Here is a 26922-nt window from a genome sequence, read left to right as displayed (position 1 = left end):
TAATGAGTTCACATGTGCCATGGAGCAAGGTCGATGGGTCTTTGGTGCAAATGTTCCTAGTCTTCTCTCGTTTCCCCTCCACCTCCTCTCAACCCCCGATCCCCAAACTGATAAGCAGTTAATTAAACGTACCACAAAAAACCCCCAAAACAAATTAATCGACATCGAACCAAGTAGAGCAGCCCTATGCCTTTCCACACATTCAAGTACAAAGTAAAAAAAAAACCAAAACAGAAAAAACAACAGGAAAAAAAAGCAAGACGAACTGTCCTCAGGATAAAACGGACAACAGTTCTGGAGCTAGCCAGATAACACACTTCAACTTCCTCAACACACGGGGGCGCTCTAATGAGAAGCGCTTGAGACCAAGCGCCAGATGAACGGCCCCCTGTGTTCTTCTTCATTGGTTGTTCGAGGTTTCTTCGCATTTGTTTGTTTTCCTAGAAGAGTTCATCGTCAGCATTACTTTTTTTGTAGTTTCTTGCCTTTCCTCAGGGCAAGCTTGTTCTTGATGTGTCCTCGCTTCCTCTTGGCAGTCTGGTGGGAGGGACGGACAAAAAAAACCATCAGATGACAAACCATCCAACTAAAATCCTTTTCATGTAGAATTTACGGGATATAATGGGATTTAAATTACTTACATATCACTTCCGGCCTGTCAAACAGACTATTGATGTGATCTAATGACTATGACAACTGAATATGATGAATTTAGTGTCACAGAAATTGGTGACTTGGAGAGCAACTCTGTTTCAATATACAATATATATATATATATATATATATATACACATACATATATAAAAAATATAACCCTGGTCTTAAAAACTTAAATTGGAGAATGTAATCTGGTTTATTCGTGATGGTGTTTATTATCATACATATTAAAGAGTACCTTAACAAAAAAAACCCTCTTTTGAGTTAGTACATTATATGTACAATCACTTTCCTACGCTGATCCCAACCTATAGTGTTTATTAATATAACATAATGATTTTTTTTGTCTTTTTCCAAAGAAAATCCAGTGAACCCCAAACTACAAGGCAGCATCACGTTCACCTTTCATCCCACCTGCATACACCCCAACATATGAATACAGAAATCAACTGTCAAGAGAGAGATTAAGAGCACGTAACTGACAGCAGTAGTAGTAGAAATACTACTACTTCTAATACGCTATTAAGTTAAAGTGTTGATGAGTGTAATTGTGTTTTTTGGTAAATTCACATACAACAAAACAAGATGTCTCCTGCTACCTTTTTAGAGGTGTACTTCTGCTTGGGCACAACACTGCGGAGCTTGTGGTCCAGCGGCTCTCGGTTGTCCAGGTTCTTGACCTTGTAGATCCTGACCAGCCAGTGCTCTGAGGTGAACGCCTCCTCCAGGTGCTTGAATTTGATATCTTTGTTGCCGATCTCGGCGTTACGTGTTCGGTCGAAGCCAGGAGGCGTCCGGAAGTCCAGCTGGGAGACGGATAAGCTTGTCATTGGAATAATTGCAAAAAGCCTCTTGGTTTAAAGGAATAGTTCAACATTTTGGGAAATGAATAGCTTTCGATGAGAGGATCGATACCACTCAAATATCTGTATGTTGAATATGAAGCTCCAGGCGGTTAGCTTAGCTTAACAAAGAGACTGGAAACAGAGGGAATAGCTAGCCTGGCTCTGTCTAAAGGTGAAAAAAATCCAGAATAGTTAGGCACATAACCCCCCCATCATTTTTACACTTCAGTTTTTTTTATACGAATTAAAGAACGTGTTAATTACCTCTGAACAGAGTCAGGCTAACAGTTTCCAGTCTTTATGCTGAGATAATCTAACAAGCTGCTGGCTGGAGTTTAACATACAGACAAGAGTGTGGTGTCAATCGTCTCATCTAACTAAAGCAAATACGCATATTTTCCAAATGTTGAGCTATTCCTTTAGAGAAAACTGAAATGGGAAAAGGGGGAAACTTTTTAAACAAAATTTGACAATCGTCTTGTGAAAGACAAGTGAAGTGTACCTTCATTTTAATTAAATTTCAGCCCACTCCAGTTTTACCAATTCAAACGTTAGCACTCAACAGATAAAGACAAGGACAAACACAATTATAAAAGAAAAACAAAAAGATTGATAGCACTTTGATTACAGCGTCTGCCCTTTGGCGTCTATTTCATTAAACTTTGTGTGAGTCACTTGATTCTGCTCCAAAAGCCCTCGACTGCTTCTCTTTGTGTCCTTCTCACTTTTGATTTGCCCTTGTCACCTCGATTCTCAAAGCTACAATCTTGATCTACCTTCCCTCTATTCTATTTTTCTCCTGTTTCGTCCTTTCTCTTCAGTCTCCACTCTCACGTTCCCATCTATGGTACCCTGGCATCTCCATTATGCCTTCAGGCAGCTTCAGAGGACACAGAGTGTGAAATATTAAATTATTATTAGTCCCAACAGTTTCGTCTCTTGACGTGTATTCAGCATCACTGTTCAACTTGTCATTCAAATGTTAAGAGGAGGAAATAAATGAGTAGGTTTTTGAGGAGATATGAAGTCCCTGGCTTGATTCTATTCATTACATACTTTCTGTTCTGTACTGTTGTCAGTATCATCCTTTAATCTCCACTCACCGCTACAAACTGCATCCTCTCCTATGCTGTATGGTTCACTCCACTCTACTTATTGTCTTTTGCAGATGTCCTCTAAGCCTCCATTTCCCCTTGTCACATCCTGTTTCCGTAAACCTAATCTACCCCTCCCCACTCTAACTCTTCCCTTCCCTCGCCAGGCTCACTCGCTCCTGTCCTCCAGCTCCTTCTCTCCATCTCTTTACCCCCAAAACAGCGCTTTGAACTGCACAGAGCTTTGGCTGTCTGTCTACGGATGGCGGTTGCACTGATTCTCCCGTCTCAGCTGAGCTGTTGGCCCGGCCAGCATCTACAGCGGGGATGTAAGCACCTGGCAAGAAGGATCCCTCTCATCTCCCCTCTGCTACCTGCCAGAAGTAGCCGTGGCACATTTCAAAGCTTCCACCAATCCTTCATATTCCTCTTCCATCCTTTCTTTCCCCCTCCAACAACCCCCTCTCCGAACCTCAGGAGCTCCCCACGGCATCACCTTAAATCCTGTTCTGCCTGTCTGTCAGCCAGCTGTGCTTTTAACATACAGTAGTAAGAAGTTTTACACCTTTGGTGGTGGCAGCTGCTTGTTATTCTCTGGTAAAGCTGAATGCTGCATAATATATAGTAGCCGTACTTTTCACTTCATCGGTGATGGCAGCTGCTTGTTACTTCCTGATCTTGGCACAGAGCTGTAACTCATTATTTGTACCTCCGAAGTGGATCATAACCCCCACAACATATCTTTAAATTCAGTGGAGTTTCTCTGTGGCCCCGACCTGACCTCACCTGGAGATGAAAACAATTACCCAAGACATGCAGAGGTGTAAAAAAACAGAGTTTTTAGGCAGAGTTTTTGCCTACGTTATTGGCCAGTCTTTAATTAGAACTTCTCTCCTCACCTGCATTTCACCAAATCGATAATAGGACATCTTGTACATGAGGCAGTTGAGCAGAGTTGGTGAACCGGCCTTGTCCACTCTGAACTCTCCCTGAGGGGTGAAGTAGTCACTCTCCTAAAGGATGAAAGTAAGATAAGGTCATGGTGGATGAAAATAATGACTTATATCAATAAAAAACTACTATGTTCACATAAACATAAAATTTGTCCCACACTAGTTTAAAAATGACTTATTTTACAACATTATGTGTAAATCTCTTGTTACACACAAAACCAGAAACCTGTGTGTGTGTGTGTGTGTGTACAGGAACAGTTGGACATTTTGGGGAAATACACCTATAAGCTTTCTTCAGTTTTTGTACAGATTCAATTTTGATTTGTACAGATTTTGCTACATTTGAACAGAGCCAGGCTAGCTGTTTCCAGAACTGTGCTAAGCTAACCATCTGCTGGCTGTAGCTTCATATTTGCCGTACAGACTCATCTAGTGTAACTCTCGGTAAGAAAGGAAATAAGCGTATTTTCCAAAATGGTTTCCAAACTACTGCTTTAAGCAACCGGGTTGCAGAGTAGGGGTAGGGGACTAGAGAAACAGTTTTGTTTTTTTTACTTCTACACATCTGTATGACAAAAGACTTCAAACAGGTAAAGTAACGCTGTGACAACAGAGTGGCGGGATGACAGGAAAGATCATTACGCATACAGCGATACATTTTCAGTCAGACTTAAAACTGAACACAACCCGTCAGCCGCTGGAAGTCTAAACAAGTCTGTTTCTTCTACTGAACATTTGACTGCAAGCAGCGTATTGCTTCCACGATGAGGTCAACCAACTGTATGTGGTTTTGTGTCTGTTACTTGTAGTTATGTGTGGTGCATTCATGTGCCGGTGAAGATTCGGGTGCAGTAGGTTGACAATTCAAGACAATGAAAAAACAGGGACATCATGAACTTGAAAATCTCAATCTGGTACTTTCTTGCATAAAAAAAAAAAAGGTTGCTGTTCAGGATGTGCCTCTGATTCGAGGACAACATGAAAGCACCACAACGGGCTGAACAGAGTCTGTCCTTGAGCATCATAATAAAGAGTGAGCGTGTAAGAGTGAAGAGGAAACATTGATTTCACTGCTGTGGAAGTGCTTGCAACATGATTTCCTGGCGAATAGCTGCAGTGACAGAACGCTGTCTAACACTCACCCTGATGTCCTTGGGGTGCTCTCCCTCCGCTATCCTCACCATCCACAGGAACTTGTTTATATCGTCTCCCGAGTAACCAATCACGCCTCCGAATATAATCAGCACGTAGTCCACATCCAGTGACCTCATGATTTCATAGGCTGCGCTCTCATTGGAAGACATGGCTTTCCCCACCTAATAACAAGAATGAAGAATGACAAGTTGTACTTTAATTGGGGTTTCCTGTTTCACAAGACGTGATGATTCAATACAGCAACGTCAAAAACATTTTTTTACATTCTCTGTAATTACATTTCCTGTGGACTGATGCTGAAGAGACAACAGGCAGCAGATAGAAAAGCAAGAGAGAAGAAAGCTAGAGGGGCTTTAAGAGACTCGACAAAAAGACACAAACATTCCTCAACATTTGGCAGCAGAGCGAGAGAAAAAAAATAAAATCAAACCCACAGAATATGACAGCAATTAACTGAAATCCCCCTACAGTGTAAATTCAATGGGAAAAGTTTGAGCAAACAAGATTATCTGGCTTGTTGGAAGGAGCGGTTTTATACAATGTGGCAATTACATAAAAAATTCAGTGGAGAGCTTGCTAATCATCCAGTGGCTGCTAGAAGAAATCATTCATTTCTCTGTATGTGCATTAATCCAAAGAGTAAAACAGGAGGAGAGCAAAGACATGAAGACAAGAAACAGAAAAAGAAGAGAGGAACAGATAGAGGGCTCACCAGTGCTATATGACTGTTGTTCCATGTGTTATTATCTACCAGCGTCGTCCTGTTGGCCATGCCGGCAATTTGGTAGCCGTAGTCCCACCACGACATGACGCGTGCATGCTCGTCTGTATTCTGTCTCAACCAGTAGTAGGCCTCCCTGAAGTCATCCAGGATGTTACGCGTCCTAACAAGGAAAATAAGGTTGACAGGTAACTGCGTTGACAGGCATATGGCTGCGGAGGCTATTAATATTTCAGTTAAGACTTTGAATCAGAAGGGCAACAACAGCTGAAAATAGAGCATCCATGCATAATAATCTCAGGGTTAAAAAACACCTCGCACTTTGAACGCTCATGTCCTAAATTTACCTCGAGGAGCTGGAGCTGCCATAAAGCCAGGCAACCAATTAACCGTAGGTATGGTAATCATGTTATGTCTGTGTGTGTATTTGTGCGGGAGTGTGTGGGTGTGTATGTGCGAGAGAAAAAGAGCAGAGTGACAGCTATGCTGCTCCCAGTAGCACGGCTAAACCATTGTCTGAGAGCTGCCGTGGTATCATTAATACATGTATGAGAAGTTGCGTCTAGCATTTAGTCTTGGCCTTCAATATTTCCTCCCTAATGCTTAAAGAGAATAATTATGCCTGTAAAGAATCTCAGAGAGAATAATATATCAGCTTTTTGTAAATTCAGAGATGGTCCACAGATGTTTCCTGTGACCTAGAAACACTGAGTTAAGCAATCATATTAACACTTAAAGGTGCAAATATCAATATTTCCACAAACCTCTTATGAAATATACATATGTTCCCTCTATCCTGCTGCTCTGTGTGTTCGTGCTCACTCACACGTATGTGCTCATTTGCATGCAAGGTGGAGCAACTATTACAAGAGGCTTTGCTCGGCTCCTTGCGGTTATTTAACATCCATTAACACATTACGACTGAAGTGTGCATGTATAATTTGTACCCGTCGTGGTTGTACGAGGCGAGCACCACGCTGGGACTGGAGTAGGCGTTGCTGGTGACCCAGGTGCAGTGGACGGCGAACATCATCAGCAGCATCAGCATGAGCATGGTGACGATGGACTTGATGTTTGGACCCAGACCCTCCTCTGCCTTCTCCTGCTCTGACACATGTTTGCGCACCTTGCCGGCCTGCAGGGGGAGACAAACACTATTATGACTGACGGCCAAAGTCTGCAGCATTCAGGGGAGATGAATTATTGAGTGGAATAAATTATTGAATTAACTAATTGAACAAAGTGTCTTAGAGCATCCTCAAGTTTTCATGCTGTGTGATAAGTTAATATTATTTCACACCGGCAGCCGAGGATTGCTAAGGAGATGAAAACTCTGGCGAGGAGGAAATTTGCTTCACCTGCACCTCCAATTAATTGCTCCGACACCTCAACTGTGGCTAAAGGTGAGCGGAGATAGATGTAGATAAGAGGACAGAGAGAACACTTTACTTCGGCCAAATAGTGAGATGTAAGAAGTGAGGTACTGTGCATAACTAACTAAAACTAATTTAGAGGACAAATGGATTAGCGAACAAAGCCTTGACATTTGATAAATTGCTCGATAGAAGAAATACATGTAAGAAGGTTGAGTGTCTTTCTTAAAGGTACCCTGTAGAGTTTTCACAGTATATAATGTTGTTAAATAATGTGGTTTACATTCAATGTTATTGTATTCTTAATGCTGAATGTATTTCCAACCTCAAAACATTTTCAGAACCTTTTGCTTTTCTTCTATTATTGACACATTTCTGCTGATAGTCGCTGGTAAAAACATTGTGTGTAATTTTTATGTTAAAAGACAGAGGTGGCAGCAAGTATAATGGAAAAGCCTTCAAGCATAGTCAAAATGTCCAGCATTTTTACCACCAATGCAGGGCAGTAAAGATGTGTAACAAGCACTGTCACCCATAAGCAGGCATCCAATGTTGCCATTGGGATGTTCAAAAACTGGTTTAAACACCATTTTTGATGCATTTGTCAATTGTACAAACTAAAATGTTATTTCTGCATCCCCTCTAAAAGGATGCATGTGTGCGGGTAGCACATGAACTGATGTGATTACAGGGTGGACTGGAATAGACAACGCCACAGTTTGTCTATGTTTGGCTCAAGGGTGGCAGCAGTCAGATCAAAATTCGACAATGTGAGACGGCGAAATTATGGCAACAGCATCAAACAGTTGCAGCTGAATCACAGTTGAATCACAGTTTACAGAAACCGTCGAGCAAAACTGGTGGGGAGTGAGGAGGGAAGTTGACAAACATGCAACTGATAAAACTCCTGTGCAAAGCCGTGAAAAAGTCAATGGGGAACTTTGCAAAATATTTCAGTGACTGTCTTTTTTTGTATGCCATGGTATTATAGTATTACATTTTAGGTATTTGATAGACAAAATTCAAGGATCGCAGATTATGAGTGCAAAGAATGGGAGAGTTTCCTCAAGGAGAGCAACACTGTGTGACATTATTTCTGTAGATGTTGGTGTGAATTTCAAGAATTATTCTGTCTTGTCTTGACCTTGTCATAAAGATTGCCAGAATTCCTCTTGTCGTCCTCGTCGCTGCTGTCTTCAGCTGGGGGTTTCTCCCTCTTCGTGTCATCTCCCATGTAATGCTCAAAGACACTGGAGAAAGCCACCGCAGACAGCATGCACACCACCGGAGTCAGTGTCAGCATCAGGCGCACCATCACACCGGCAAAATAGACGGCGCTGATGGCATACAGGGCCACTGCAAGGAAAATAGAAAAGGAAGGTGGCGGGTGAGAGGAGCGGGGGGTGTGGGGAAGGAGGGAAAACAAAGTAGACAAAGGTCAGACGAGGAGAAAGACGGTGTGAATGTAAAGGAGAGACAGGAAATGGAGCAGAGGGTGTGAGAAGGAGATAAAGACATGAAAAAGAGAAATTGAGTTGTTAAAAGTAACGCAGCATAATCAGTCTATGTTGGCTCTGCAGAAGTCAAACCCTAAATGGAGAGAGCGCCGGCTGCTTTCCGTCCTTGAAAAGTGCCGACCCGCTCAACAGGTGCATGGCTAATCAATAGTTGTAATAGGCTGATTAAGTGTGAGGGAGAAACAGACTGCTGAAGGACCGTTTGTAGCGCTCAAAGGTTCTCTGCCCTTGATCCTGGCTGTCTTACTCCATAAACATAACAGTTTGGTGTGAGTTGGTTTTTAAGTTCAGTCCTACTCAGTGCTTTTCTTTCAGGCACACGGATTTATCTGACTCGTGATATACTATTTACCATCATTCATGTTAATCATAGCTCACTTTTAATTAAGCAGATAAAGGACAGCAACAACAGAACAATTACTGATTAAAGGACAGTACCACTCAAACTGACAAATAAGGAATGACACAATAGAGTTGTGAAGCGGGAGGAGCTGAATGAAGAAGCTACAGCCACACTAGCAGCTCTGTGAGGCTGCACTTAAGCACAGTGTTGGTGCTTTGAGCTAAATGCTCAACGTCAGCATGCTAACATGTTGAAGTTAAGCAGGTTTAATGTTTACCTTGTTCAACAGTTAGCATGCTAACATTTACTACATAGCACTAAACACTGAGTACAGCAGAGGCTGATGGGAGAGCTGATTCTTACCAAACACTCGTTCATCGTTGATGTTCTTGATACAGAACCAGAGGCCTGCTGGGAACGTGCAGACCAGGATGTGGAGGTCGAAGAAGAAGGAGACCCACGTTGTCGGCTGGTGCTCTGACACCGACGCTATGATGGGGATGTGGATCTTAGCATAGCTGGGGATGGAGGGAGGGTGAAGGGAGGAGGACAGAAAGAAGGGGAGGGAGAGGCAGTGTAATTCATGTTGGGTTGAGCGCTTGGGAGTGTTGAGACAAATTATACAATAGATCCTCCTGATTAACTCCAGAATTATGAGGGAAAAAAGATAATTTACCTCCCCAGCACCCTCCTGATAAAATATGAACACATTTAGCACTACAGATGAGTAATGTTCTTTTTTTTGATCTGTGTGTTCCCTCTTTATTCGTTATGGGCTTTTGTACAGCACTTTCTATACAATTTTAAATATTTCTCACTAAAGTGTTGTGTGATTACAGCTGGGGAAAGAGAAAACACACAGTACATTAAGGAATTAGTATCAGCCTCCAGAGGAAAGAGGGAAAAAAAATCTATCCCAAACTGCTTCAGTCAGCAAACGTGTGTGTGTGTGTGTGTGTGTGTGTGTGTGTGTGTGTGGGGGGGGGGGATTGATTGGGTGTGCTGAAATATCAAACACGTTGCAGTGCATTTGGAGAACACAGGGTGCCTGGTGCTATTTGGAAGTAAGACAGTTCACCACAGAATCCGTGCTGTGCTGTTTTCCCCTCTGGGATGGTGCAGGGGGGGGTTTATAGCCGTCTTAGAAAACACACACATGCACTCGATTGAACAAGTGTTCCATCGACAGAGTGAGTGTGAAGGTCAGCAGAGCTTACCCAGTGTCCCAGAGAGAGTAGAAACGGCCACTCCACGGAGCAATGTATCCTGGAGAAAGAAAAGCCAATCAATAAAGAAATATATAACGTTTGTTCTTTTAATGCTTTCATTTGAGCGTTGGAATACAAGGACAGCTGGTAGGTTTGCAGGAAGGTGGTTTAATTGTGTTAATGTAAAGATAAGCAAAGGAAAATATATCAAAACAACTTCAAAAATACTTTAGTTAGATTGTCCTTTGTTACACCAAAATGTAATATTTTGAGGAAAAATATGCTGTATAATAATATGCAAGCCCCTGAAAACTTTGTCTCCGATCTTAAGAATGTCTTTATAATACACATCTATGACTAAATAAACGACAACCAAGGTGAAGCTCAGAAAAAACACTGGGAACCCAATGGAGTAACGTAATGCTCTTCCCTTTGTTTGTATTGTGTGACGGGTGCGAGGCTTAGTCTCCCGCTATTATCTATTAAACAGTTGGTGGCGGTAATAAATGCAGCAATACACTGACAACAGTGGTGAAGAAAAAGAAAGGTGGATGTTTAAGAAAAAAAAAAAAAAATCACGATTTATAATACAAAAATAAATAAATCAGCTTTGCAAATGTTTTATGAGGAAGGAAATTAATTCAACTGGTTTGTTCGACCTCAAGTATAAACGCTGTGTTTTGATTTGAAACGTAACAAATGCAAAACAGAAAGAAGAAACAGAGAAAACAAAACTGAGCTCCGACCACTTTGAACCAGTGTGAAGAGCACAGAAAAATACCCTGAAATCTGAAAATTATCTGAAATAACAAAACTGTTCTGACTTAAAGAGAAAAATCTTATCCTCATCCTTCATTCATATGAAGCCCAGCGACTAAACAACCAACTACAATTCAAAAACAAGAAAACCTCAGAATGTGTCAATACTGAAAATATATTCTATTGATGGTCCTTAATTACTGGAATTGACTTGTTTACAAATGTAACTGAAACCATTTAAGCTGCAAATTAGACCGCACAGGGCATTTTATGTGCGCATACAAATGTCTTATTTTGGTGAAGCTTTGATCTGGAATACATTTCAGCTCTGAACTGTTGCCTGGAGGCTCTCGCAGCTTCTCACACACTCACGTGTGACAACACAAACAAAAGCATTAGCCCCATTTCTTACATTTTATGGCGCATTTGCACCAACGTATAGCTGTATCATGTCCTTTGATGCTCTTTAAAATATATTGTGCTTAATGCATTTAATAATAACAATGACATAAAAAAAATGGAGCACTTCTTAAATAAGATGTTACAAAGCGCTGAACCACAGCAGGCTAGACAAAAAAGAACAAAAAGCAGTAAAAGTGAGATGAAGGAGATCTTTTGAAAGGTGATTTAACGGATGACACAGATGTAACCAATCAATACTTGGCTCCGTGTTCAAGATACTGAGGAAACCCATCCGGCTACAGAAAAAAAAAAAAAAAAGTCTGACAGACCAGAGAAGGACATGCGCAGTTTCACCCGCAGCACTGGCATATCACTAAACAGTCGTCCACTCCCACTGCTCAATTCAGATGGCTGACAGATCACAACGTTTACCAGATGTCCAGCTGAAGCCGGGATTCTCACGAGACTGGATTTCTGCATCCACATGAGTGGCCAATCACTTCTAAAGCAGGCGGGCAACCAATCTAAGGACATCAATTTTACTGTAGATGTAATGTGCCACCATCTCTTTGCACTGGGCAAAAGGCCTGGCTGCAGTGTTGACCACCAATCTGACACTTCTGTCACTCCAGATTATGTAAAGGCAAATAAATAACCTGCTACATTACTCAAGGTAAGAAACCCAATATATGACGTTGGGTAAAAAACAGTCACATACTTTATTAAGGCTCATTACACACTGCAGAAAAGGTGCGCATACAGAACCTGAGGGGATAAGTGAGCTCTCTTCATACACAGTAAACTATATCAGCTTTCTTGGGACCAGTCTGCAGCAATACACCATTAGTGTGTGATGCTGTAAATAGGTGTTTAAAATGGCTGCTGTGGTGGAATGTGTGCTTTTGTGCACTAAAACTTCCAACCGTCAGTGCTTTCAAAATAAAAGGGTATGCCATGTGTATTGTATGAATAGGTCAAGATTCCGACATCTTAAATCTGAAAACTTCAGCAGGAAACAAATAATAAAAAATAAAAAAACAATAAATAGAAAGGAGGCAACATCTGAAAGGTCTGAAACGTTGAGGCCTCCACTGTGACCATAAACCCGGCCAGAGCTGAAAATAATGGAGAAAAACATTAACAAGGACAAAGTTCAACCAGCTGGCCGTGCACATCAGGGTTCAACCAGGCCAGTCAAAAACAACACATAAATATTTCACAAAAAGGCACTCAGTAGAGCACCAACCACCACGATCCTCCTCCAACGCTCAACAGTTCTCCAACTAGCAAAGCTGCAGCATCCATATCAGTTTATATTTGTTTATCATTTGCCTTCCAGGTTTCATTTTCTGACAAACCAAGTGCTGATTAGCAGCCCGCTGGGGAGGCCTGGAGGTCAGACCATTGGGGGATAGTGTAAGAACACACTGTGACTTTTGGCAAAAAAATAAAAAAATAAAATCTTAAATGGCTCAAATCCCAGATCTGGATCACCATCAACATCTAGTTAACTGATCCTTGCACAAAAGGCTATCTGTCCACCACATCTCAGCCAAATTCGGGGTAATTTCTTATATATTGTGCTAATAAACAGACAAACAGATGGAGGTGAAAACATTAACATCTTCTATTTCAATATTGTAGTTTAAAACTATTATTAGAAAGTCATATAAGTTATGCACCAGGAAAAAAGGTTTTTGTTGACCATAGTTTGGCTTCTTCACCAACTTTACTACATAACAGCACTTCATATATCAGCCATCTTTGTTCGTTTTCATTGAATGTGCTGACATTCGCAAGAATAATGTGGCTGCATTTGAGAGAAATTTTATATTTCTTGGTTTGGGCAGGTATATTTCTGTTGCCAATAGCCTAGACAACTTCATATACCAACCTTACACGGAAAGCTGTTTATTGTATGCTATGTATGCAGTTGTGGGTATTGATGAGAAAATAATGCTACAGGCAGATAAACTATAACAAGTTCTCTCAGAGCAGATCGATGTAAACATATGCAAGACATTCAGTAGTACAGCATTAATTAATAGTTTTTCAAATTTCAAAGTTCTCTTTTCTTTTTTTCTTCTTCATCCTTGTTGGATTAGCTGTTTGTTTTTGTTCAGTAATATGTATATTGATTAATGACAAGTCTTTCCCTTTGCCAAGCCACGATATTGATTGAAACTGATAATCTTTCAATCAATTTAGCTTATAATACGTCAGAACATTGACACAGTTTCTCAGGGCACAAGGTGATGTCTTCAATTTGCTTGTTTTGTCCGACTAACATGTCTAAAACCTGAAGACATTCGATTTACAATTACACAAAACACAGAAAAGCAGCAAATTCCCAGAAGTGTGAAGCTGAAACCAAATTTCTTTTGGCATTTTTCCTTGATAACACTGGGGAACACAATTTTTGTTGAGTTAGGTCTGACAGCTGTTTTTAACTAATTTTTGGGTGCGGAATCCAAAACTGATCTCAGTTTTTCTCTATCACGTCAAGTTTTTGAACTATAGGATCCCCGTTTCCTTAAAAAATATGAAAAATACTGTACTTAACAGATATGTGTGCGATAGTACTGACCTATTGGGAGCTGCACACACCTCTCACCGCACTGTCTCAATTGTGACTGCACAAACAAGTTGCCACGTAGCTGTAGATGAGTCCAATCGTAATCAGCTGGCAAGTCTTACTACAGCTAATCAGTGGAATTTTGCTTATCTGGAGGGTAAGCTGTGGAGAAAAAACTTGACGTGCTAGAAAAAAAACTGACTGCAATTTTGGAATCAGCATGCCAATTTTAGTTTTAATCAGCATAAAAATCTAACTCAACAAAAAATGTTTTTCAAATTGTTCCCCAGTGTAATTGACTTAATCGATCATTACGCACTGAGTAATATTCTATCGACCAATTGTTTCTGCTGTACTTTCACAGACAATACAAGAAGTTAGCTGGTTTCTATGGAAAGCACCATGCACGTCTTGACTAAACAAACCTGTGTATGTGAGATAGATCACGGTGAGGAAGACCACGCCGGCAGCGAGTGAGACTCCGAGGAAGAAAAGTGTCTGGAACTCCTGTCTGGTCAGCCTGTCCTTCAGGTACTGCAGGAAGGCATAGGCTTGGAGAAGTGCAAACACACCTGAGAGAAGCCACAGACAGAAACAAAAGAATGAGCAAACATACAAAAGGAAACTCACACTGAATATTTGAGGAGGCCCTGATTCATGCTGCCTCCTGTAGGGTACAAAGTGGGTTTCCGTGGTTAAGAGGCGCCGTTGTCAGTTTGGCAGAATTCTCCACAAAGCAGTTCGTGATAGCCCCTTTGGCTGTTCATGCAGATGTGAAAGACAAATACTGCGGGACAACATATTTCAAATGCATGAGACAGATTTGTGTGAATAAGCCCTTCTCTTTCCCCTTGCCTTGCCTTTCTTTTCGAAGGCCCCTTCGGTCACAGTTCCTTTGCTCTGTCACTTTCTCAGTGCCGTTTTCTCCAGTGTGCCTCTGTTTGTATGGTGAATTCGATATATATAAAAAATTGAAAAGAGGCCTGGTTTCCCTCCCTTTCGTCACCTCCCATCCTTTGACAAACCTTGTGTGATATCGCCTTACTCCTCCGCTAGCCCACGACCGCCAACAGCAGGTCTCACCCATTTCCAAGGTTAAGCCCCCGCCTGTCTCCTGGATAGCCGCCATGGTGCTAACACGCTTGTCACTCCATGCCACCCTGCCTGCCTGCCTCAGGGGCTGACATCTCAAGGGTACCAACCATGGCTCTGTCACTCTCTCCCCATCTCCCACTGCGCTCCCTGAATGCTACCACCAGATGTTCTGAGCAGCTGCTACCCTGGCGACATGAAAACACACTCGCTCTTTGAGAGATAGAATGAGTGGGGAGCCAAAAACAGAGAGAGGCAGAGATGATTTTTGGTGGTGCATTCTTCAAAGCCTCTCATAATGCCGCTTGTGTTGTAGACACCCAGGAAAACAGGGACACTTCAACGTACGTGTTGAGAGGATTCTCTCTCTCCAAAAAAAGGTGCTGCTCAGCTTCCTAAAGCCGCCAGCGACAGTCCTCTCCCAATCTGGATGTAAACGAACACTAGAGTCATGCACATACATACGCACCCATCCGTGCTGTCAGGCAGCAGATGGGCCCACTCTTGAGAGGAAAAACTGAATACGGTTTAATAAACTACCCACATGCCATAAATGAAAAGTGCTTAAGTGCTAAACCCATATGGGTGGCATGTGAAGCCGCTTACTTATTTTCTATTTTGTAAATGTATGCTGAGAAGGTCCTGTGTTCTTCTGCACACGGAGCATGACTAACGCTGTCAGTGCAAGGGGATTCAATTCCCGCTGCAGCCAACCAATCTTAAAGTGTGTGCATCCACGGTTCTGTAAGGTGCTTTGGATAACAGGCAAGTGGCTTATGTAAAGTCGCACCTTTAATACATGAACTACAGCAGTCAGCCTGAGCCTTTCCCCTGTGTTTTGCGGAATAAATTTGTTGGCAGGGTCAGGGCGGGTTGGAAGTCGACATGAAAGCTCTGAAATAAAATCTCTGCACTGTATCAATGTGTCCTTGTATAAAACCCAGACAGACGGTCTGTTCAGTTACTTTATGTACCTTTAAACAGGTTTGTTCCTTATAGTGCAAACAATCTTACTGTGATTCAAGGTATGAATTATAACACAAGTCTGTGTTACGTAGCATTAATCCTGCATCGACTTAAAATACAACACTGATACACCTATTATGATGACACATTATCACCTAATTAAGTTGATTTAGCGAACGTGCTAGCAAACAGTGGTCTATTTGGACATTGAGAAGACACAGAGCAACATTAGCATTCATTTTGAGTTGTGTTTCTATTTATATTGGCATATATATATTTGGCTGTTTAGCTGCTAAATACATAATTATGTTCACCAACTAGTGAGTAGTGTACAGTGGGAAACGAGGCTGACAAGAGAGGTGAGAGTGAACTAAAACAGTAAATTCGAGGGCTGTGCCATCACGCACTTGTGAGAAAGGTATGATCGAGTCATAACTTGGAAAATCAGGCAGCAAGAAAATGCTGAATTCATCATTCATGTCGAAATTTTCTAGAAGGGATCTTCCAAGAAGAACGGGGGATCAGCCAATTCTGGAGGTAGAGAGGGTGGAGGGACTTACCGGCAGCAGCCATGTGCTCGCTGGTCCTGATTGGCTGGAAGCCGACGAAAGGGATCTGCATCGACAGTACGAGACCCACAATGTAGAAAGTGCTGTAAGCTGTAAACAGGGTGGAGACACAGGGAGAGAGAGAGGAGACCAAATGAGAAATCAAACAATCAAAATAAACTATTGCACTACTAAAAACATTCTATTCTGTTCCACCACTCCAATTTGGGTCCCACTAAGGGAAATCAACCTCAATAGAAGTATTTAAAGTCTATCGATTTTCACTGTCGCACCTCAGAGGGAGTAAATACAAAATACCTAATCTAATGTCATTTACTGAGAAAATGGGAGCTGGCTCGGTGCAGTGTGGTGGGGAGGCCGGGAGTGAGACGACGGTGCTGAGAACAGTGCAACTCCCACCTTTGTAGCTGGGGGGAACCGATTCACAGACGCACCAGCTTAATTAAGATTTCATACTCTTCCTGAAGAGTGTGCCTCGTTTTTGAAGTAGTTGTGACCGCCCTCAGCAATCTCTTTCTCACACATCTGCTATTGACTCAAGACAGAGAGAGATGAATTGTGAGGGAACACAGACTGCAAGGCATTTTATTAAACCAGGATGTTTTTTCCTTTTTTCCTTCGTAGTGATGGAGAGACACCTGTGCTGAAAAGAGGAGCTGCAAGATGTAAAGAGGAGGGAAGGTGAGGAATATCGGAAGCGCTTGAAGACCTACTATCTTTTTTGTCAGAATACGTTGACAAATAATCTCAAAAGGTGCATGAGGTTGCTGGATTATGCTCTGGCTGCACATATCCTTGAGGAACACTGAAGGCAGAGGGAAATTTTCCACTTCATCTAACAGCCTTGCATTGTTGAACCATCTGGAGATACAGCAGACGTAGGTCAAATCCCTCTCACTGTGAGGAGGCCATCATTTATTTTCAAAGCTCTCAAAGACTATCCTTTGTGGTTACAATGAGTACAACATATAATCATGTGTAAATGATACTTGACATGGTATCATTTTCCTTGACCACAACAGAAGTGCCTGCTGCAAGCTCGTAGCTAAGCTGACGACGGATGTGTGGATGGTGGAGGGTTTGAAGCTGGAGTTTCTCTGAGCTGACGGATAATGTGCCGGAGCTGCCACGTGCTCTGTGAAACTGGGGTGTTCTGTGGAATAACAAGCCTATCCTCTTCCCCAGTGCTCTGCCTCTGGTATATGGTAAAAAAAAAAAAAGAAATAAAGAGGATCAGGTAGCAGGTGGCTGCATTTACTGTTAAGTGGTGCGTGGGTGTGTGGATGTCTGCACTGCCGATGATGGAATGCTTACGGTTGTGAGAGATGAGCACAGGCGTGACTGGGCATTTGAGCTCGTTTCAGGGTCAAATGCTTGAGCAACGATGTTTGGAGACGCATAGGAAGGAGTAGTGGTTTGTCTGTCTATCGCGTACATTTCTATTCTAATGGGAGACGATCTGCAAACACATTTCAGCTACTGTATGTGGGGGAGTTTTAAACATCAAGCCACACAGTAAAAGTTATTGTCTGGTTTAAATGCTTGTGAGTGTGGGTGTGGGTGCGCATCTTACCGATGTAGACTCTTCTGCTGTAGCGTTGCATCAGCAGCAGCACAAACACATGCAGAGGAATCAGGTTGATAATAAACACATAACCTCCCCATGCTGACACCTAGAACACACACACATAAAAACATGTCAGTCAGTCGACTAGGACATCATCTGTTCTCTAATACATTCTTTATTTAGAAACAACAGGCCCATAAGATCAATTATTCTTCATTCTGTTTCAAATGAGGTAACCCTGCTGAGCGGAGGCTTTCCTGTTCAGATGCTACAAATTAGCTTTGCAGGAAAGACGTCAGGTTTGCCACAATGACGGGAACTAATCGAAACCAAGTCCAGTTAAAACACTAAGGGTTTCCCACATAGTCGCTGTCCAAAGAAAATCATTCTTTCTTTTTCTTAGCTAAACTGAATGATGAAGTGTTCCTTTACATGACCTACTTCTGAAGCTAAGAAAAAATGTTTAAAAACCGGTTGGATTATCATGAAAATGCATGTCACAAAACTGAAACTGAACAGTTGCTGTTTTGGAGATAAATGGTTATCATAGAACAGCGACAATATGTCTAATATGTTGGGACAGCAAAATAAGCCCATGCATAAAGGTTTTTGTTACATTTATTATTTCTTGCTTTAAAAGGTCTGCATGGGAATACAATTCAAAGTGCAGATTTAAAAGTCTGCCACAATGGTGCATTCATAAGTTACTGAAGCTTGTGAATTCAGAGCTGTTTGTAGCCACACACTCCCAAAGGGTCGGCCACCACAATCAATGTTTAACCCTCTGCCAACACTGAATGCGTTTACTGTTATCGGACTGCAACAGTTTCTAATTTAACCACTTAATTTATACATGGTAGGGCTGCAACCAACGATTATTTTTCTGTTGATATTTTGTCAATTGATCAATTACTTGTCTGGTCTATGAAAGATATTCAGGTTACAATTATTTAAAACAGAGTGAAAAGCAGCAAATCTTCACATTTCACAAGGCTGAACCATCAAATGTTTGGCATTTTTAGTTAAAAAATGATTGAAACAATTAATCAGTTATCAAAATGGTAATAGATTTGTTTTTGTCAGGGTCAAGGCAGTTTTTGTCAATTGGCTGGTTGACCATTACAGCTCTAATATACAATATATACTTAAAAACAAAAACTGAATATGTGACCATCATATGGACTCCATTTGAATTAAATAAAAAGTAAATCAATCCATATATACAAGCAGCCCTTCTTACACACATGCAGCCCTGCACAAAAATCACCTCACACACCTTGAATAGAATCGTTCAAGAACGGTTGTAAAAACTTCTTACTGTCTCTTCGCTATTAGACACAAGCACACAGCTATAAAAAAAGGACGTATATAGAATCTATAAAACTAAGCAATCATACTTTACATGTTAGATGTTAAAATGTGAGATGCACCAATAATTTTAAAAGCTCCACTAAAATTATACATCAAGCGTTTTTTAGGTCCGCCAAGTATCACAGCGCAGGATATGGGGGCAATAAACGACTCTACAAAAACATCACTGACAAGTTTTCAATTGCCTGTACTTGACTACAGCAAAGGGCAAATGGAAACGGTGAGAGCACTAGACAAAGACGAGAGCCTAGAGAAAGAGTGAAAGAGCAAGAGTGTTGAGAGAAAGAAAGTGAGACAGAGGAAAAGAGAAAGGAGAGTTGTAAAGTACTAGAAAGTGAAACCGAGAAAGCGGGAGAAACAGCAGAGAGGGAGAGTGAATTAAAGAGGAAAAGAGGTTGCAGAGATGCAAATTGTTTGATCCTTCTCGCAGCAGCTTGTCAGAAAGAGCCCCGTTGCACCTGCTAAGTACGATGAAAAGAGCATTCATTACACTTATGCAATCACAGGAAAAACGAGCACATCATGCCTAATTGATAAAAACATTAATATGCTACATTAAGGCAGACAGTGAAAGGAAAACTCCTAAATAAGTTCCACGCTGAATGGTTGGGTGCAATTATCTTTTGGCAGTCGTTTACATCTGTTGTTTCAGATGCTGACAGCCAATTAGTAGCATGTGAACCGTAACTTGAATGAATACCAGAAATGACTTCAATTTAAGACTCATTTTCAGTGTTGACACAGGGGCGGCTGATCGAGTCTCTGTTGGTGACTGGCTGGGAACTAATTGAAAACATAACACTCAAAACACAGTGCGCAAGGCTACTGGCTCTGTGGCTGTATTCTTCAGTATCTAATGAGTGTGTAGGATACAGTCAGGAAAATAGAAACAGTGCATTAAGAACACGTAATTATAATAATGCAATCTACCGAAGGTACCAAACATGCTGCATCTGCAATAAATTGTCAGACAAACCAGCTCCTTAACGCCTACAACGAGCAGTTTAACTCAGTCAAAAAGATATTATACATTAGATGGATAAGTCACCCAGCCACTTAACTGTGAAGGTCTAAGAATCAAAAGGCATGTTTGTGAAATCATGGCATGTGTTAATTCACAAAAACCATGACAACCCACCAGTGTTTCTCAGAGTAAACCTAATAAAAAAAAGCCTCTTTAATATTGATCCATCTGAGCTAGACTCCCTGGTATTCGTGAAATGCATTATTGACTCAAAGTCAAAGTCAACATTATTTCTAAGGCTTGTTTTTCCCTTTGGGTACTTAACTGGGCAAAAGCGTAGGAGGCTCAATGTCATGTCAGAGGGAAGGGAAAAATTCCCATGTGTTCAGGGCAACTCAAAGTGGAGATTAACAGGACGTCTAATAACTTGTGTAATTTGCACACTAAATGGTATAAGTCATCTACCATTGTGTTCTACAGAGTTCACTTACCAAACTGACATTTAATCAGGGTTTAGAAATGGTCTTCAGCTGGCACAAGGCATCCGTGTTTGTTTGCTTTTTAGTGTAATTTGGCACCAAGTTGATTACATCTATTTCTAAACAAGACAGAGTCTGTAGCCGTGACAGCGGCTCTTTGAGGCAGTACTTAGGCACAGCAGTGCTTTAAACTAGATGCTAGTGTCAGCATGCTAACATACTCACAATGACAATGCTAACAGGTTGATGTTTAGTGGGTATAATGTTTACCATGTTAGCCACCTTAGCTTTTTTTTGTGTTAGCATGCTAATATTTCCTGATTAGCTCTAACAAAAAGTACAGCTGAGGCTGATTGGAATGTCATTTGCAAGTATTTGGTTATAAACCTTGACACCATTTGACATGATGATAGCACTAGAGGGAGTCAGGGGATCTCCCAATTCAGTAGGACACATCGTCTGGGCAATGTGGATATCTCTACCAAATTTTATGCCAATCCAACCCATATTTCAGCCTGGACCAAAGTGGTCGGACGACTGCCGACTGACATTGCCATCCCTAGAGCCATACCGCTAGCATGGCTAAGGATAAGATTCTCATTCATAATTCTCATTTAGATATTGGCCTGAAGTGTATTTACAGTGTCTATTACTCAGCAAACTCTACGATGCAACTTTGCTGCAGATTCACCTCTCGAGTCTTTAGAATGAACGGTCATGCCAGCAGAGTGCACAATCAACTGGAGGAAAAAAGAAGGGGAGAAACTGGCCCTCTGGTCATATTACAGGGATCATGCAAAGATGAATGCCCAGGATAAAAACCAAAGCTCTGTGTGTATATTTGTGTGTGTGCGCACAAACAAGCTCTATTTGAAATTATGGTTCTAACAGCCAGACCTCTGTCCAAGCCACAGGCTAACAGCTGAGGGCAGGACTCAGAAAATGTTTGGAGCAAAGTGTTTTAGCCGTTATCGCTCTCTGCATTTTATACGGGGCTTATCTGATGATCTTGGGGCCACTCTGAAGAGGATATAGAGAACACAGCATGCAACAGGGAGAAGGGGGTTTACTCTGTGGGTGTGTACATTTGTATTTGTGTGCACAAGCGTTTGCAGGCTGCCTATGTGCTCTTATTAGTTGTCATTCTGTCCATTTGTGAAAATGAATATGAAGTTCTGTTTATGTGTGATGTGTAAGCCTGCATACGAGTCAGATGGTGAACGTTGCAAGGCTAAAAATTTGGGCATAGGCCAGACTCCTGCTTACATTTTACTGTTATCACAATGATATTCTAGTTTAGATTTAGATAGATGTTAGATATTTCACAGGACAGGTTAACACTTTGGCAGGCTGGTGGCATTACAAGTAGGCTTCATCCTCTGGAGACTGTGGACACCTGTCCAAAATTTCATGGCAATCCATCCATTGGTTGTTGAGATATTGCAGTCAGGACCAAAGTGGTGGCTCCACCATTAACATCCCTTGAGCAACGCCGCTAGCATGGCTATCAAGTCAAACAAAGTGATATCTTTTAAACTATCACCAGAGGAGCCTTGTTTTCAGAGCATTTAATCAATACTCGATTAAGCAAAAGAGCCCTGAAGTTACAGGTTGCCCTGCTGGAGGGGACTGTGGAAGGTTTAGAGAGAAAAGTCAAAGCTCCCAAAGCTGGGGATGGACAGTGCAGTGCAGTTATCCATGCATCTTCTTAATCTCGTCCTTCTCTGTCCTCTCCTATCTGATTATGCCAATATCCAGGCAGGGGATCTGTCTGTCTTCATATCTGCTTTACGAGTGTCACATTCGATTAAGCCCCACAGGAAAAGGTAGCCTTGGCTGTATCCTGATAAAACTGACAGCGTAAGGTGATGGTGTGGTAAAAAAGTAGGGGGGGGGTGTCAACAAGTGTATGCGGCACTTTGTGTGCAGGACCAAAAGGAGACAGTGGGGGCGGTCGGGAGGTTGGGGGTGTTGATGGAGACATACAAACCTAGTTTGTTGCTCACTGCTAGAGGACTCATCTGCAACAGTGGGTGGTCTGCAGATACAGTACAGAGGAACATCACATCACTGAGGAGAGGAGGGGGGGGTCTGAAGCATGGAGACTCAATGTTCCCATTGCTGCTGACTAGGACAGTGCGGAAGTTGCACATCACATAACAATGTATCCTCTCTCCTGTCTTATCCTTCTGTATTTGTCTCCATCTCTCTGTCCCCTCTATCCTGCCACCCCCTTATCTTTCCACACCTCCCTCTATTCCTTTGTCTCTGCCTATCTTCATCCTCTGTTTTGTCTCCTATTCTATTCATCTTCCCATCACTCCTCTCTCTCCAATCCTCTCTACCCGCCCCCCCACCCCCCACCCCACCCCCCCTCGGATGCTGTGGCCCAGTGTGATCGATGAAGCTGGATTTCGGTAATCTGTTTCATTTGATATCTGTCTCACTGCCGGCCACAGAGATTAAGCCTGGAATGAGCAAGAATCTGGAGATATTCATAGGCGCACACACACACACACACACACACACACACACACACACACACACACACACACACACACACACACACACACACACACACACACACACACACACACACACACACACACACAGCCAAACAATTTGTCGCTGAGTCTTTTTATCTCATCTCTCTCATCAACCCCCCAATGGCCTGTGCCCGAATTCATAATTGATGCAGAAAACACTGGCTGAACTGCTCCTCCCCTTTTCCCATGCATTGCCAGGTCCAAGCTGGGCAGAGGAAAATTGCAGGGTTAATTATCAAGAACCAGTTCTGAATTTATAACTAGCTCCAAATACATATAAAATGGGATTTGTTGAGAAACATGCTTTTCAGTTTCACTTATCAATGCTTAAAGACAGAGTTAGGAGCAGCTTGTGTCAACGCACATATGTAGTGTTTAAATTTAGTGCTATAGTGTTTTTAAAAAATGGCAGAGCTAGCACTTAGAATACAGTTACAATACATGACAATTTCACAGTAAGTAGGAAGTCTGACTAACATGAAAAGCATTTCCTGCAGCACTGTATGAGAATGCAGCGTTTTTGATGCCCACTCTTGTAATCAAAGTGCTGCAGAATCAGTTCAACTCGAGTAAAGACAAGTATAAAACGGTGAATTTTCTTTGTGCATGGCAAAATACAGAATATTCATATTTTTCTTAATTTTTCATATTCACTGAAAAGAATCATGGAATCCCTTGTTATTGCTTATGACGGATGATTGTTTATGACAGCGCAAATGTGCTGAGATTTTTTGCTTTGAATATATTTTGGTGTCTCCTTTGACTCAAATAACAGGACATCAATAAGCAGAATCAGAACCAGAATTAATAAAAAACTAAATTATACTGAACTCTACTCAGTGATTTTAGTCAATCACTCTTTTTGTCTCCACGGGGCAGTTGGTTGCACAGCATTGAAAACAGAAACACAAAGTACATAAACACATTATATATTTATGACAAATAAAAATAGAAATGTGTAAAAAGCAGAGTAGACAAGTTAAAGGAGTCCGAAAATAAATTAAATTATGAAAGAAAATATAAAATAGCAAAATATTTAGAATTTGGGTCCTAAATGGATATGAACTCGTCACCTTTTACTCATCTTCTGAGGGCAGTCATAATGTGATCCTGACTTATAATTCCCATTGAGATAAACCAGGGATGATTAAGTAGAATCCAGCCAATGGTTAGCACATACCCAGTGTGTTTGTGTGTGTGTGAACTATTCTTACCATGTAGAAATAGCAGAGACAACAGCCAATGGTCCAGAAAACCGAGCCTGTCTTCACTGATTTCACCTACGAGAGAAAAGAAAGGAGATCACAAAATGATACAAGAGTCACAGCAGTATGGTAGCCATATATACTTCACTGTCAAATAATACATGTGATGCATTGTGTTTCAGGGACACTGGAAACTAAAAAGCACCACAGGGAGCACATTTGTCTTTGATAATGACTCTCTCAATTACAGTAGAAATATCTGGACTGAGTGCATGCTGTCCTCTCTACTAAAGGTTCACCATTTGTTTTATGGTCGCCCACTGCTGGAACACTAGACCCAGATTTAAGAGCAAGTTAAGACTTTTCTTTCAAAACTGTAATGGAAAATGGATAATGTGTATCCAACTTGTATTTACACTTTGAATGGCTTAAAAGGAGACAAATGCATATTTTGTGCATCTTTAAAAAGTAGTTTAATGATCACAGCTTAATGATCATTGCAGATATGGAACAGCCAGCTGTGGTGAGAGAGAGGATGAGCGAAGAGCGGCTCAGACTAGACCAACGAAAACATCTTGTAAACAAGCTCTCCTTCCCCGCCACAGGCCGATAAATCAGACAAGTGTACACATTAACATTTAAAAACACACTGAGACAATAAAAACTTCCACGCACACGCACACGCACACACACATACTAAAAAGATGCATTCAACAGTGACCTTTCAAATGATCAAACTCAGGGAGAGTACAAGTGACAGGCAGGGGAGGGGGAGGGTTTGTCAAGAAGCTTGATTGCGTCCAACAATGCTTGAGATTTCCTGATGAGGAGGAATCAATGATCGCTGGACCAAGGTGGTCTCCTAGCCCAAATACCCAGCAGAGCATCACAGACAGCCCCCTGGATCGGCAACCAATCAATCAACTTCACAGATAGAAAGGCACACAGACACTGCTTCATATTTTAGCATGCAGAAATAAACCGTCCTCAAGCAGTGCTTTCCCTATGTGCTGAGATGGGTCACAGTAAGTAGGTCTGTGGTGACCTGATTATCATTTTCTCCTATAAGAAGGTGTTTGTGGAAGAAGGAAATTATAATGTGTTGGGGCTTTGTTGCTCTGTTTGGGTTGGCAGAAGAGGACTTATTTCTCTAGAGGAGATGGGGCGATTTTTATATTACATCTGCCGATGACTGATTTTGATCCCATCAAATGTGAGATTTTCAGAGTAGGATTTTGATGACTTCACAGTCTCGTTAACATCAGTCATCAAGCTCATTAAATGGGTTGTTGTATTGTCATATTACAGGTGATTCTGTCCCTGTTGGTCTTTCTTTAGTACTGCAGAACTGACTTTATGTGTAGTGAGCTTGCTTAATGTATGTAATACTGTTGCGGATACCATTTGTTATTGTAAAAGCAGAGTCTAATCGGCCCTCAGGAGAAGACATTTAAATACTGTCTGTGTTAATGATTAAATTACATCTAAATAATCACTGGTAAATGATAGTAACTTCAAAAATAATACAAGCCCACTGGTGATAAAAATCACATGGCATATCATTGCCTTAGAGAATCAGCTCCTGCAGTTCGTAGGCGGTGAAAATGTAATCTGAATCTGTTATGAGTGAGGAGGGAAAATATACAGTATATTTATCCACCTCCCCCTTTAATATTAATCCTGTTCGAATGGGGCTTAAGTTGTAACTTACACTTAAGTTGCCAGTTTATTAGGTGCACCTAGCTAAAACTAAATAATTCCTACCTTCATACAGGTTATAATGTTCAGTTTTGGTTGAAGATGTTTTAGAGAGGTGTTGATTCAACTTCATGACTAGTGTGGAGGCTGTAGTCTGTGGTGCTGCCGAACTGTGTTGTTATACTGAGAGGTGTTTCCAATATTTTTCATTGATATAAATGACGTGAGGGCAAAATGGTAGAAATACCTCTCAGATTAATGTGATACAAACTGCAGCCTCCAAAATGATCATGAAGTTGAATCAACACCTCTCTAAAACATTTTCAACAAAAACTGAACACTATAGCTGTCATGAAGGTAGGATTCATCGCAAGGCTGTTTTATTATACTGCATTAGTTTTAGCTAGTGTATACTGCCAAAGGCACAGCCACCAAAACATTTTTCCCATAAATCCATGTTGAGTCTTTGCTTCTGTTGTTGCTTCTTTTGTTTAAAAGCGAAAACAAGCACAATGACAGATTAGGATGACTTCAGTTGCTGTGCAAGCTGCTGTGTTCTCCTCAGACAATATTGCCACTCAAGCTGGTCCACAGCTAGCATGCAGCCTCGTGTCGTCCATTCAGAGGCATGTACAAGCCATGGCCAACTGGTGCCTTAACCCCCTCCCAGCCGCCACTCTCTTTGTGAAGACACAGAAGTCCCACAGTGTGATACCAGTCCAGCTAATTAAATGTGAGCCAAGAAAAAGAGTGGAATTACTGATAAAACAATGTAGGCATGGTGCACGGGGGTTAGGGCAACGGAGGGAGGCAGTGCAACTCTGTGTGTGTATTCATGTTACCAAGAGCTATGGTGTTAAAAA

General features: G+C 41.5%; 1 protein-coding gene across 1 annotated transcript in view; it reads right to left on the bottom strand.

The window, feature by feature from the left end:
* Positions 1–462: 462 nt before the first annotated feature.
* The window catches only part of LOC139298828 (dolichyl-diphosphooligosaccharide--protein glycosyltransferase subunit STT3B), a 68333-nt gene continuing 41873 nt past the window's right edge, over positions 463–26922 (bottom strand). The window contains exons 4-16 of the mRNA XM_070921611.1: positions 24371–24436; positions 17803–17902; positions 16221–16319; positions 14028–14174; positions 9876–9924; positions 9022–9176; positions 7943–8154; positions 6373–6560; positions 5417–5588; positions 4692–4865; positions 3496–3609; positions 1257–1463; positions 463–537 (exon numbers count right to left, since the gene is read on the bottom strand). Coding sequence (XP_070777712.1) covers positions 463–537; positions 1257–1463; positions 3496–3609; positions 4692–4865; positions 5417–5588; positions 6373–6560; positions 7943–8154; positions 9022–9176; positions 9876–9924; positions 14028–14174; positions 16221–16319; positions 17803–17902; positions 24371–24436 — 1758 coding nt within the window. The remainder of the gene's footprint in view (positions 538–1256; positions 1464–3495; positions 3610–4691; positions 4866–5416; positions 5589–6372; positions 6561–7942; positions 8155–9021; positions 9177–9875; positions 9925–14027; positions 14175–16220; positions 16320–17802; positions 17903–24370; positions 24437–26922) is intronic.

This window comes from Enoplosus armatus, chromosome 16, assembly GCF_043641665.1.
Source record: "Enoplosus armatus isolate fEnoArm2 chromosome 16, fEnoArm2.hap1, whole genome shotgun sequence".
NCBI lineage: Eukaryota > Metazoa > Chordata > Actinopteri > Centrarchiformes > Enoplosidae > Enoplosus > Enoplosus armatus.
Note: the sequence above shows the minus strand (reverse complement) of the source record. Positions and strands in the feature narration are given on the sequence as shown.